Source organism: Battus philenor, unplaced genomic scaffold, assembly GCF_028537555.1.
Source record: "Battus philenor isolate CCGP_79_NKW_IND1 unplaced genomic scaffold, ilBatPhil1.0.hap1 SCAF_16, whole genome shotgun sequence".
NCBI classification, from domain to species: Eukaryota; Metazoa; Arthropoda; class Insecta; order Lepidoptera; family Papilionidae; genus Battus; species Battus philenor.
In genome coordinates, this window is record NW_027181678.1 from 8,889,122 (window position 1) to 8,904,309 (window position 15,188).

Consider the following 15,188-nt stretch of genomic DNA (forward strand, 5'->3'; position numbering starts at 1 on the left):
AACCCATGATAATGGTTTAAACTCTGGTATCAATAGTGTTGATAAGGATACCAACAGTAGATGCTTATTGTATAATCTTTTACTTCATTTCATTAAGATTCCCTAATCAAATTAATAAGTGACACGCCATTCGCATGTCTTAATTTAGGACTTTAAGTTTTATCGCTTTCATCAGGAAGATAAGAAAATATTGCTACAGGCAATATCTGTAAGTAACTAGCTGGTTACAGAATAGAAATTAATAAAATAAATTTGAATAAATTGAATTTCATGTACAAATTATATGGACAGTAAACAAAAATATCCTTAAATTTTTAAAATAAAACGCAGTGTAGGTAGTAAGATTGCTTGTTTATGAACATTCGCGGCTATACAAATCTATCCCGCAAAGTTTTTTTACTCCTTTGTAAAATAGAATCAATGTCTTAGAACTAGAGAAACATTTTAAGAAATTTACAAAGATGCTTTCAAATATATTCAATTATCGTAAAGATAAAAATAAGAAATTACATTTACAATGTAAGCATATTAAACTCCCATTCACCTTTATTACGTTACAGTCATACATAGTATCTAATCATATAATACATTTAAACTCTAACGTCGTAAATATTAATTCAACAAATATACATTATGGACTTCTAACACTTGGTGACTGGTCATTGAACAATACATGTTATATAAATGTTGCCAGAAGAATAATTATGCAAAAATTAACTAATGCAAAAAAATTGCTACTTGGCTTAGCATAATAACTCGGATGGGCACATGTTTCTGTAAAAAAAATTAATGACGATAAGCTGAATGGAACCCTAATACACAAAAGTAATCAATCCCACACATGGGAATTTAAGAAATGAGGAGAGTTGCTTTAATAAGCAAATATCACATTCATTAAACAATTTTGTTACTAAAACTGAAGAGTGACAGAACAAACATGATAATTCCATATCTAACTTTTCACAAAAGGTTTAATACTACCAATTACGGTTCCTTTGCGCAATTAAAAATAATACAGATTATAATGACTAGATGTAAAAGCTTATTAAGTATGTTTTTGAATAAGAAAAATATTTTAAATTGTTTATCTATTCTTATGTATAATTTTTAAATATGTTCTGATCAGATCTGACGAAAATATAACAACTTTCAATCTGCATACCAAAAATGTACTGTTTTATTACCATTATGTTTATGAATATTTTTGAGTAGATATGCGTAAAACTTTCAACTTCAAAAGCTATTTACTACAACAATAAGCACGTTTAAACCGAACCATCTAAACGGGCGACGTATTTATTTTATTCTGTCAAATGTTGGACTTGCAACAGTGGACTAATCATGTTTTTTGTTCTGTCACTCCTTAACTTATTGTTACAAGCTATATAGTGAAATGCGGTGACCAAATTTATTCACGTGCCAGTATTTAAGAACAAGTTTCCTTTAAAATAATATATAATCTCTATACATTTTTTAAAGGATAACCAGCAAGGCAATGTACATATCTGTTTACCTTTCCAATACAGTAAATGGTTCATAATGTTTCAAAAATTATAACGGAGTGAAACTGTATATTAGTAATGTTGTCACATTAAACAAGGTAAAAATTATATATAACAAAAAATTCAGACAATAAAAATGCATTTAAAAGATGATTTTACTTATCTAATACAAATTTGTACGCTGAAACAGTATTAAACAATGTTTTTATTGCATTATATAGTATAATAGTAAAATGCTTGGGGCACTGATCTAAACATTAAAACTTTTGTCTCATCATACAAATATCACATCAAACTGTATTCTCATTTTTTGGATATATACTTAGCAGTTTAGATGTAATTAGACATGATTGTCATCACAAAATGCAACCAATACACAGGCTTGTGTATTTATTGTTTAAATATAATAATACAGTTGTATTTACAAATGATTATAGCGGAATTAACAGCTGCTATGTACAAGTTACATCATATCAAGATATTCATCACACTACATCTAAATGGCGTAATTTCGCACGAAATATAATACTAACACATTTCGTGAAAACGAAGTACTCTCCGTGGTCTATTGCTGTGTTAAATAATACAAAGTGTATCAAATGTTTAACAGTAAAGACTAAATTAATTCTCTCTTCCCATGTATATCAATCTTTAAATCAAACAAAAGGTTATTGGGTGTACACAATACCGTAATTGTTAACGAGTTAACTAGGTTGTACACCAACACGACTTAAACAAACAAAACACAGTCTCCACTAGCATATCTTCCAAAGTATTTACTGATATTTCATGAATATATGAAGTACACATTTGCCGCTATAAGGCATCAGGCAAACAAATTACATTTTTGACTCTTAAAGTAAAAATGGTAAAATCAACTAACTAACAAGTGTGAATAATTGAATAATTTATTATTATATCCGACCAGTAACTAAAAGAATTAATGTACTAAATTTGCTAATCTATCAAACCTTTTAGTACAAAAATGTATGCAAATATAATTTCAACCACATATCACATTTATTTAAACTTATTAATCCAGTTGAAATTAAACAAAGTAATTCAAAAAGAAATAGTTTGTTAAAATCACATCACCACAATTACTATAAACTCTAACTGTTTCACTATAACACCATTTAAAAACGATGTCTGAACATCGCTGCTATGTTTTATGTAAAGGCTTTTATTGGCAGTTCATTCATAACTATTATACAATGTTGGTGGACTTTTGCAGTTAAACTATATTGTTTAATGTTACCTCTTCATATTTCCTAAGTCTTTTGTGTGTCTAAAAATGTTCCATTGCTGTCTAAATTAACAGCTAGGTAGACACTGGCTGACCAGGGTCAATGGTGTCGGGGGTAATGATGTCCACTGTTGTATCTGAAAATAATTTTTTTCATTATATTATCATACATTTAAGATAATAATAATTAATTGCTTGTCAGAAATGGCAGCGGGAGAGGCACATAGCTCATGCAATCGATGGCCGTTAGGGCGGAAACGTTTCTAAAGTCGACCACGAGCTGGTAGACGCGGTCTGAGTAGGCCTCCTCACTAGGTAAACATAGTTAAAGTGACGGAAAGTCAATGAATGCGGGCAGTGCAAGAACAGTCATCGTGGCGCGGCCTATGCCTACTAGTAGGCGTCTATCCGCTGAAAAGGAGAAACAAAATTTACATCTACTTTACTGTAGAGTCTGCCTGATAGTGTAAATACCGAAAAAAGTACGTCTTTTTCAGGTTGTTGATAATAAAACTATAAATGGGCGGTTCTTATCAAAGCATGTTCCAACTTTGTTAAAATTGCTTATTTCTTGGTTATCAATGTATTTTCCTGTATCCACTAAGACTTCTTTCACTGCATTTACCAACTCTAAACCCTGTTTATTCCTCGTTTTTCATTTTACAAAAAGTTATTTAAGCTCCAACTTAGTGACTTTTATTTTCAGATTAATATTTTTTTCCATTCAAATTTTTCATCTTTTCATCTAGAGCCTTCATAACATTTGAAGTCCCAAATGGTCAATGTCCACAACTGCTTGTTGATGGTCTCGTTGTTATGTTAACAATGCTGCTACAATAATGCTTAACAATTGGGGGTATGACAAACAGTATTTTTGTGGTGTAATAACTTGTATTACTTGTAAAACAAAATAGTGTAATTGGCTCCATTTACCACTTTTTGTACTGAAAATTAATTATTATTAAGAGAGTGATCACATTTACATATAGACACCTCCCAACAGAAACTGAACCTGGTGTGTGATATAACAGTTAATTATAGTATTAGAGTAAATTGAAAGTATCAACCAAAAAACGTATGACATCAATATATAAGAAAATATGAAAATGTTTTGTACCTGTTGAATCGCTTGTACTTATTGTTATGATGTTTGTTGAAGTGATGGGTGGGACGTCGTTCATTTCTATACTTGAAATTACCAACCCAGTGCGGTTTGTTTTGCTTGTCCTGTGGAAGAAAATTTTTAAATTCATCTAGTATGCACAATATGGTTATTCTATAAAACAGTAGATTGATAAATCCAGGAAATACCTGGAATGGGTTATATCCATTCCTATTGTTGTTAAATCGGTTATAGTGATGAAATTTTTTTATCTTTTTACTACGACCTCGATCCATATCATCTGTTGAGTCGAGTGCTCGTTTACGTTCTTCACGTCTTTCTTCAAATACCTTAAAATTGAAAAACAAGATATTCAGCTTTATTATTAAGGAATAAATTACATGAATTACTAGATATTATTAAGACCATGTTTTTAAAATCTGCCTAACCTGTCGTGAAAGAGCACTGTGAGTTCCATTCCACGAACTAACTGGGGCTCCGTATCCTCGGTGCGATAGTCCCTGCAGGTGACGAGCAGTTTCAATGGTGCCAGTGCTTTGAGACGCAATGGGCAGTGCTGGTTGTATGTTGCTGGATTGGGGATTTGTTCCTGGCTCACTTCGATCACTTAAAGGCGACATACTGCTGACACTTGTATTTGGACTCTGTTCATTGTCACCGCGCGGTTCTTCTTTTTCTTTCACCCTGTGAAAACAACACATATGTTCATACATCCTCACTTTAGCATATATTAATAGCACATTTTCTTTTATGCCAAAACATATTAAATATCACACTAGTTATTTTAACTTTCTGGTAATTGGCAGTCATTTTGGCCTTACATTAAGAGATAATTAAAATCATTTATAATCATCAGCTGAAAATTAAGTTTACCTTAGTTACATAAGCCCTGCCTACTGTGAAGAACTAACAAGAAAGTCAATGGAGTTTGGAATTTTTTTTACGATCTTTTTTCATATAAGAACAATTCATTTTCAAACATTGTTATCGTTAACATAGAGTATAACATACTCTATGTTAACGATAACAATGTTTGAAATAGAGTAAAGTTCTTTAAACAGAGCCTGTGATATAAAAGTTTCTTGAATTTACTAAGAGAAAATTTGCTGGGCCATTCAGTAGTTTGTTTTAAAATTATATGCACAAATGAGAGAGATAATTTATGGTGCCTATTAGAGGGTTATATTAAATAAAACGTATATATTAAAATTTACTTGTGCCATGAATGCTTTTCACATAACAAGTAAATTATCTTTTCCGTTACATTTATTTGACTAGTAACGCATCGAGCCTAGGCGAGACAGCCAAACCCTAGATACCCCTTGTGGAGACCTTTGATCCTAGTCACTCCAGGGAGCGTCCGTCGAAGCAAACTAAGAGCTCGGCGGTCTCCCAATACGGTATAATAGTAGCTGTCGAACTAACGAAACTTCGCCATATGATGTATTATTGTTTTGCCATGTTTTATAAGTTTCAGTCACAACAGTGAAATGTGAACTTCGTGCAATTTAGAAAGATAAACAATAACGTAAATTAGTATATAAAAAAATAGTCTTACTTTTTGTTTGTTACTCCATTCAAACTTGGACTTAGTAGTGGTCCACTCTTTTCTTTTGACACTGTCCAATTGTGTTGAGTTCCTTTTGTTGTCACAACCAGGCCTTGAGGAGAGTCACATCTGCTAGGTTTAGGCTTTGTACTTTCATTTCCTTTGTCTTCTCGTTTAATCTTGTCGTCGTTAAATCTCTCAATGCGTTCATCACTACTGGACTCTGAGTCATAGGGCACCAATTTTGAATTAGAATTACCATTTCTATTTAAATGATTAGTAGAATCACTTTTATTCATTTGTTCCTCTAATTTCTCTAACGGGGATTTTGGTGGCTTCACTGATTTTATAGTAGAAACAGGTTTCTCAGATACTTTAGTGTTGTTAAATGCTATCGAGCGGAGGTCTGAATCACTTTTTGAGATTTTAGTTTTTGTTGGGCAATCATCCAAACTTTGTTTTTTGATAACAAAACTTATTTTTTTGTCATCTTCAATCTTATGTCCTTTATCAATACCATTGAGGATCTTAGGTGCTTGTAACACCTTTTCAACTTCACCGTTTTGCTTAACCACCCAAGGTTCAGAATTAACATTAGTGTCCATAGATTTACATAAAGTTGTATTTAAAATTATTGGTCTTGTTTCGGGTTTTATAATTTCAGTTGAAGTACTGTTGAGGAGTATTGGTTTTTTGTCTTCATTTCTAAAGAATGTTATTTTTAATGGACTCTTTTCTCTATTGACTATATTGTCTGGTAGTTGTGGGCCATAGACCACACTTGAGGTAGATGCAGTAGGTTGACTGATAACATCTTCAGAGGTATTGTCTTTTTCAAAGAACATAATGTATGCATTTGTACCTAAGACAGCAGAAAGAGGGAGAGGTCTGACACAGCTGTCATCAAATTGGTAGTAATTGCTATTAGGGGCTTGTCCTATTGCTGTATAATGTCCACAATTTTGTGATGGTCCAAGATGTGTTACCAAACTCACCAATTTATATGACTGAAATAATAGAATAGTCTTGTAAAATTACAGAACCACATATTTTTGTATAGTTTAAGAAATGTTAGTGCAATATAGTCCTTATTAAATACAAGTTTTTTTATTTCATTACAAGCTGATATGCCATTACATTCATGGATTATTTAACTAGGCATCATAAATTTTACAACTTTGGAAAATAATAGTAAAAATTTGATTTAAAATTAATAAAGTAGAAGATTTAAAATTACTAAATACAAATTTCTTAAGAGAGTATTTGGAGTATTGAAAGTGAGTTATCATTGACTATAGGTAGACAGTGCTTTGTTACATTATAAATACCCCCTGGATTTCATTAATGATACAACCCCATGTATCAACGGGTGGTAATTAACTTTTACAAGTTGTTGAAAAGTACAAGTGATGAATGCAATTTTTCATAAAATCTGGCTAACCCCCGTAGCTCGCCAGTACCCGGCTACAGTGTGAAATGAATGGCTACTTAAGGCTGAATGAAAGTGAGTAAAAGAACTACCAAGAATGGGAATTTTATTTAGATGGCTTGTCTGACCACACACCAATGCTAATGACTATAAGCACCATTGTCATAGCAATCGACAAAACTACAAATGATTAACCATACAGATTGGGACAGACATTACATGACTAAATTGAGAGCAATATCAAATCTAATTATTCCTTATCAATTATTAAAACAAATTCCTCTTAAATTGCCCAAAAAATAAGCAAATATAAAAAATAAATGAGATGCCCAAAAAAATAAAACTTGACAAAGCCACTAGTTACAGAACTTACTTATCCAAGAAGCATAATGAAATATAGCTATAGTGAGTGGTCAGCAAATCCTATCAATGACAACTAGCCAACTATAAAAACTGGTTGGCAGCCCAACTACTACAATCAGCAAATTATATTTAACGCCAGAAGAGGAATAACATCCTGAAGCTACATAAATAGATATAACTCTGTGTAAAAAGATAACAGCTTCATTGGAAGTCACCCCTATCTTCAATATCTCTCTATAGTCAGTAAATTAATCCCAACATAGCACAGAAGAAAGTAAATACAAATAATGAAAAATGTTTCTTACCAGTTGCTGAGTATTGTTTTTGTTATAAATATATTTATTAAGAGTAATTTTTTTACGAAATTGAACATGTTTAGATAATTTGCCACCAGCCAAGGAAAACCTTTTCAAAGCAATGCAAAGAACCATTGGTGCCCTTTCCACAAAGAATTGTTTTGTTGCTGACACCTGCAAATAGTAACAATTGATAAAATAAAAATATAATTTAAAATGGTACAAATAATATAAAACTTGAAGGTAAAAGTGATATCTAGAAAGTAAGTTATTAGGCAAAATATTTGCTTAAAATCAAATAAAGTCTACAATAATCATATCATCTATTATGGTCAACAAATTTTTATGTATGAACATTAATATTGAAATGTATGACACCTATAGGCATTGGAACAATAAATCTGTAAGTTAACTGAATATGTCAATAGTAGAAAATTTAGTTTCCAAAGTATCATGACAGTTTAACATTATTTTGAATGTTTACCTACCTTCTTATTACAAGCTTCACATTTATATCCTAAATCTTCTAACCTTTCACGAGAAAAAAATGAGTCTAAAGCTTCATCTAATGTCGAATGTTTCCTTATATCTAGTAATAAATCCTGAAAGAAATGAACTTTATGGTTATAAAGTATTAAATATTTTCATAGTATTAACTTTCATAGTATTAACACTACAGGTAGAAATCTCTTTTTACTAGAAGTGGTCTAGATAAGTTACAACTGCAACATTTTTATTTTAAACAGTTAGGAACATACATCATAAATATAATGGAGATCCATCTGAGATTAACCATGCTCATCAGGTGTAACATATAATTTTACAAAGGATTGTGAAATTTTATTTTTATTACATATTTATTTTTATGTATTTTTATAAATAATCTGAATAATAAACAACTTATGAACATACTAAAGACCAGTAAGCAAAAAACAATTAATTTTTAAGCTGTTCAAATAAGTAACTGATAGTTGAACATTTATATTCATGAAAATTATGTTTTATAATTATTGGTAAGACAAATATAAAAATTGTAGCGTAAAGTGGTAACTTATTTATTAACATACAAACTCTTCTTACTCTTATTAATACACAATTTTTTTAAGATTTATTAATGAATACCTGGAAATGTTGGTATGTAGTAGAAAGGTGATGGCAAGCCAGGCATCTTACAGTAGAACGAAGATAACCACCAAGAATTTGGTTCAAAGGAGTTGTTTCTTTACTATATTGGTCAAATTTATCAGAGTTTACAAACCGTGATAAATAACATTTCTCCATTGCCTCCACTAAATACCTGTTCAAAAGAACATTTTAAATGAACTAGAGGAGAGAATATCATAACATAGTTAATGTGACATACAAACTGCTCTGACTCACCGCAATGATTGATTAATGATTTCATGTGCCGTTGTGGACTTCTGTTGTAAACTAGCCATATAATATATTTACATATTGAACATAAAATGCACCGTTTCTGAGCTTGCCCAGGAATGATCACCGGCGCACCAGGTAAGAGAAATTAAATGGTATCCTTCAAATGCGTCAATGCACATTTTCTTTGTATGACAAAAGATTAAGGCTTCAGAGAGTGCACTCATTTGATGTATACCATTTCTTAGGAGAAAAAAACAGGTCATGGCTACTACCTTGTGCGTTAACTGCAGATTGATGCATGTCACATATCTTTTATAATACTGATCTACTGTGGTTTCTTTACAGAATTAATTTTAAATTTAGAGAGCATTGGTGGTATTATGAATATCAAACTAGTGTGAACCTACTTATCAATTTAATCTGCAAACTATGATCACTAGGATTATGAGAAAATCTTTATGCATAAAGAAACCACTCCTATAGTTAATATATATAATAAACTCCTACAGATAATCCTGTACCTTAAAAACTCATGTGCATCTTCTTGTCTTCCCGGTGTCAAATGTCTGCAGATAAGACGAAGCTTCGAATACACTTGCCAAGGCTTAATTGGTGCCCCGCCACTTTTTTGGGTTGCCATTAAAGTAGCTCTCATGCCACAAATTACACATGCTTCTGTGAAAAAAAGATGTCTTTAGCAAATATTATAATATTAAATTTACAATATAGGAACATTAATTAACAGACAGTTGTCTTACTTCAATGTAAGAATATTGTAAGACCAACATATATGACAAATTTTTATCGGTCATTAACAAAATTTTATGCTAAAATGATTAAACTGTAAACAATGGTTTAAGATAGTGTTTTAATGAGAAATTTTAAACAAGTCTTTAAAAATATTCCTTACCTTGTTGGTTACATTTATCAGAATGACTAGCTTCAGAAACCAGCCAATTAGCAAGAGCAGGTACATGAAATAAAGCTTGCAATGTAGAGTTTAAGTAACATGTATTGCCAACATTTTGCATGCCTGCTCCGGCACTCCATGTTCCTTGCCAGCCCAATTGAACTTTTTCAAGAGGAAATAACACTTTTTTTGGCTTTGGTAGACCATCTTCCCGATTTTTGTTGCCTGAAATTAAATGAGTATATGTAAAAATCTTAAGTTACACTTGATGAAGTAAAGGAAACTTAAGAGTTTGGGAAAAGAATTGGTAAAATAAGCTCTAATTTCTTTAATTTTGCTTAGCAGTTCATTAGTCATTTATAATCGTTATGACCAATAAATATGGTAAGGAAAAAATACGACATTGAAATAACATACCGATAAGCTGGTTGTTTATGGTGTTGTAAATATTGACATGATTTAGAAAATATAACCTCTGTTAACATTATCACACATGTACACTGATAACGTCATAATCACTAGTAAAAAAGAAAACGCAATTACCTGCCGATTGATTACCCAATCCAACGTCCTTTTTTAATATTTTATTATCGAGAACAGGTTTCTTGGGTCGAATAACCATGTACTTAGTTTTCAAACCATCCAGGACATTGCTCTGGTAATCACCGGATTCTTCAAATTCTATTTTTGATAAAAGCACACTTTTGGCTGAAGAGTATAAACGACTGTCTAATAGTGAAGAACTCTGTGAATCCTCTGCTCCGAGGGATAAACGCAATGCGTTTGATACTGGGTCACAAATGGAAGCGGGCATTTTACCTCCAAAACTGCACTATCACGTCAGTATGAATTATCGAATATCACAGCCACGCATAATTATTTTTAATGAACATTTACTTTCACTAAAGGAATCTGAATGATAATTTTAATATTTTTGTCAACCATGTGTACGTATTACAAAATGATGAGCTCGACATCAGAAAAAGAAAACGCATCCACGATACGCGATAGGTTCCTTTTTCCATAGACAAAGTACCTCTATAGGTTATTTAACCAATAACAATATGGACGAAAACATTGAAGTTATAGATGTTATAGTTACCTATTCTTTGCAGTAACACTCCAGACAATACAAATTATAAATAATTAAAAATCACACTTCAATGTTTTGCAACTTTCGTTGCTTGTTGCTTTTTTGATATTGAATAAGAACTTGGAACAGGCTTAAAATTTAAAAATAATTTTTAAACTTTTACTTTTATTCAGTTTTTTTCAGTTTTATAGGAAAAGCTATTATAAAGTGTAAAATAAGTAGCAAAAACGACATCACCAGCATTATGAACAGCGAGGTGGCATATATATCACACAGACCTATATATTTATATATAATACATAAAAGATATTTTATTAAATTTCGTTTGATATTGTTTTTACGATTTATTTCTTTATTAATAATATACTGAACTAATTTAAGACTTAATCCATTTCAGCCAGCTTGGAATTCTATAAACTAAAGAGCCATGACATTTGTCAAAGTCAGCAAAAAAAAATACTAACCTGCTCTTTGAGCAGTTTGGGCCGTGTGAGGGATTTTGTAGAATAAATAAAATTATTTTGCAACGTAACAAGTAGTTCTTAATCCTGTAACTTTAATTAAGTTTTACATTTTTTATGGTATTTTCTTTTTGTCAACGCATCGTAGGGCGCTTATCAAATTAGTTTCTTAATAGATAGTGAGCGCCGGTGAAATTGTGATCATGGCGAATCCGTCATCAGGCGTTGGTAAGATTTATTTTTTTTTCAGTTCAAATAGCATTTCAACTGATTTTTTCCTTTGAAGTTTGAAGAATGAATTGAAGTTTTCTTTGTACACGGAAAGAAGCATTGTAACTGAATTAGCTTTAATTTTTTAACAGTCGTTCCACGGAATTTTCGTCTTCTAGAAGAACTTGAACAAGGTCAGAAGGGAGTGGGCGATGGGACTATTTCTTGGGGCTTGGAAAGTGATGATGATATGACCCTGACTCACTGGACTGGAATGATAATTGGCCCACCAAGGGTAATTTTTTTACTTATATTTAATAATCTATTTTTAGATCATATTCAAAAGGATTCAAAATAATTTTACAAATGTTATGAGATTAAATTATCTTAGGAAACTGAAATGGTTTTAATTGCAAATATTAATCATTGTTTTGTTAGTGAGGAAGTGCTTTCATAGAGGGCAGTCTAATAGCACAGTAAATTTATATAATTGATTTTATTTTTCTCATGTAATAAGAACATTACTTAACATAAGATATCCTTGATAACACAATAATGTTAAGAATAAACTTCTTGGACAAATACTAATTATTATTTTTTATTATCACATAAGTTATTATTATTCCTTATGTATACAAATTGCTAGGCAATTTGATGCAGTTTTCCTTCATATATATTATATATATTCTTCTGTTATCTTAATAAAACAATGAAAAATCATTGTGTAACAAATTTCTTATATTTTAAACAAACATTTTAAGTTATTATTTGATGTCTATTACCTTGACATTCTAGTGAATGACTCTTGTAACACAAGTGTGGATTATTTTTGGCTGTTTTTTTATTTCAAGTTATGTATTTATCAATGGGTTACATATTTTTAGAATATCATTTGTAGGATCAGGTAGATTTCATTTAAACTTAAAAAAGTATTTAGTAATATTATTTTATTTTTAACTTCATAATATTTGAAAATGTTTTTATATACTTACCAAACAAATTATATACTTACAAGCCTACATACTTACAAAATGGTTTACATACTTATCTATTTCCAGCAGGGTAATAAAGTAATGGATGATAAAGTTCATTTTACATATAGGTTGATTGGTCATAAGAGAAGAAAAGAACTATGCATTATTTTCTTTAAAGCTTTTACACCTACAACCAATCTTTCTGTATATGTATAAACCCTATATTTGTAATTAATCAATACATATATTTAAAGAATACAAATTAATAATGGTAACCATTTTCAGAGTTTACCTCTGCATTAAAATGTGTAATTTCTGCATTTGCTCATTGTCATCTTGTGATTTTATCTACATCAAAGTGTTTTGTAAATACATCACATACTTTACTTAAATTTTTATTCGAGTATCCAATCTTTGATTATGACATTATTTTTATATAACTTTGAAGCTAATATTAATCCAATATTTTTCAGACCCCTTATGAAAATAGAATGTACTCACTAAAAATTGAATGTGGTACTCGGTACCCTGATGAACCTCCTACTGCTCGGTTTATATCTAGAATCAATATGAACTGTGTCAACAGCCAGACAGGACTAGTAAGTATAAATTAAACCATTTTATTGGCAAATTGGTCTAAATGCATAGTTATTAAATGACCTTAATATGTTACCTTTGAAGTAAAGGAAGCCTTAATCAAACATTGCATAAGGTTTCCTCTGACGTTTTGTTAAAATATTCAACATCTGTTTATATCAGAAGCTATAAACATGTTATTTCTTTCTTTAATCAGTTCATGTTTGAAAATTTTGTTAATATGTGGGAATTTTTTTAGTGCATTATGACCATTAGGCTTATTTGTCGAACAAAAAAAGCAAAATTCTGTTATAAAAAAGAATCTACTTGAAGTATTACCTACATTCTTAATATTTTTACATATAATTTCAAAGATAGTGGCTATGTTTAGCGTCTAATATATTATTCTGTTGCTCCTAAAGAATGGGTTCTGAACTAGCTAACTAACTCTGAAGGAGAAATTTTTGATTCAATTCAGGCTATTTTTTAAATCTTTGAATGTATTTAATTTAAATCCATAGTAAATTTTTAAGAGATTTTTCTAAATTTTAGGATGAGATATTATGGCAATGTATGAAATTAATAATCACTACATATCTATTTTATTTACATAAGAGATTTATAGAATCTTAATATACTGGGATGATTTAGGATCCATGCTAGTAAATTAAGATTCAGTGATAGGTTTGGTAATTTTTATTAATCAAATATCTTTATTGAAAACTGATACAAGTGAAATGTGCTGAGATAAAAATGATCCATTGAGTTCTGACAACTACAAGAATATTCAATGTATATATTTAACCTGTTAGGTTGTTTTAAATAAAAATGTTTGATAATGGTTTAATATTTTTTTTTTTGCTTTTACTTATTTGTTTTATCTATCCAAACTTTTAATTTTTCATTTATCAGGTGGATAACAGACAAGTTCCAATACTGGCAAGATGGCAACGGGATTATACTATCAAGACAGTACTCCAAGAGCTGAGACGTCTCATGACTTTAAAGGAGAATATGAAGCTTTCGCAACCACCAGAGGGAAGCACCTTCTAGTTTCTCAGTCTTTCAATGTCTCAGTAACCCAATCTACTCTTTTGTTTTCAATAATATTGGTTTGGTATTTACCATAAATGATCATGAAAATTCATAAATATATTTTAATTTAAAACATATTAGTGATAAAGCATAGCAGTATGATTTTTTATGTATTCCAATCTTTATTTTAAATCTTGACTTTGCATTTAATAAACCATGTTTCTCTTGTGCCCACTAGTAAGTAGATTGGGTAAATATGTAATATTTTAAATCACTTTTATGGCTCTTACCTACCCACTTAGAGGGTAAACACCCTTTTATTTATCAAATTACCTAAATTATTGTGGCCTTTATAAAAGTCAAACTTGCTTTCATGTAATTAAGGCTAGATTTTACCAGCGATTTTTCATTTCAGGTGAACTAAATTAAAGCATTAAACTAAGAATAAATGAAGTCAACTCTAGAAGTATGTATGCAATGTTTTGCATTTGATTAAAAACTCTATTGGCTCCATTTGTTTCTAGTGATGGGTATATATTCTTAAAATCTCTATGATACCATTACTAAAATTCTAAGGGATATATAGTTATTTGTACGAAATGAATAATAGTTATGACATGAAATCAACCTTAACATTTACTTAGTTGTCACAATCGAGTTGCATATTTTAGGAAATTTGTATTTCTTAGGCACATAAGATAAAGTAATACTGATTCTGAAGAAGCTTTGCATCACGACTACAGTGTGGATTGGAACTTAACGTTTTCTGTTAGCATACGCCGGCTCACGTAGCTTTTAATGAGGATTTGCAGTAGCACTCATTTATTACCTAGTTATAACCTCAGCGTGAATTTATTGTTACAAACCAAATGCTAAGTCAAATTGTTTCATAGCATTAATATTTTTACCAATGTATAACTAACAAAGGTAAATAAATCTGATTATACCGTCTGATTAGTAATTATTACTTATAACAATCCATTCATTTAGAAATAAGAAGAAATAATGATGGACAAGGAAATTTAAGGAAATAAAAGTCACATG

General features: G+C 30.5%; 2 protein-coding genes across 3 annotated transcripts; one reads left to right on the plus strand and one right to left on the minus strand.

The window, feature by feature from the left end:
• Positions 1-221: 221 nt before the first annotated feature.
• On the minus strand, positions 222-10,801 carry scny (scrawny). Of its 2 annotated transcripts, XR_011106722.1 has the most exons (12): positions 10,339-10,801; positions 9,796-10,020; positions 9,407-9,560; positions 8,631-8,805; positions 7,997-8,110; positions 7,518-7,682; positions 5,430-6,427; positions 4,300-4,555; positions 4,060-4,200; positions 3,866-3,975; positions 2,761-2,885; positions 228-774 (listed from the first exon to the last, which is right to left on the minus strand). XR_011106722.1 is itself a non-coding variant. In XM_068762210.1 (11 exons), exons 1-11 carry the CDS (start codon positions 10,607-10,609, stop codon positions 2,849-2,851), a joined length of 2,646 nt encoding a protein of 881 aa, XP_068618311.1. In that variant the 5' UTR covers positions 10,610-10,801; the 3' UTR covers positions 222-2,848. The 2 variants fall into 2 exon arrangements, 1 of the variants encoding a protein (XP_068618311.1); XM_068762210.1 differs by having other exon boundaries at positions 222-2,885.
• A 542-nt stretch (positions 10,802-11,343) lies between these two features.
• On the plus strand, positions 11,344-15,096 carry Uev1A (Ubiquitin-conjugating enzyme variant 1A). The gene is made up of 4 exons (XM_068762215.1): positions 11,344-11,577; positions 11,712-11,854; positions 13,007-13,132; positions 14,022-15,096. The coding sequence occupies exons 1-4, from the start codon at positions 11,553-11,555 to the stop codon at positions 14,160-14,162; spliced, it is 435 nt and encodes a 144-aa protein (XP_068618316.1). The 5' UTR covers positions 11,344-11,552; the 3' UTR covers positions 14,163-15,096.
• Positions 15,097-15,188: the final 92 nt, after the last annotated feature.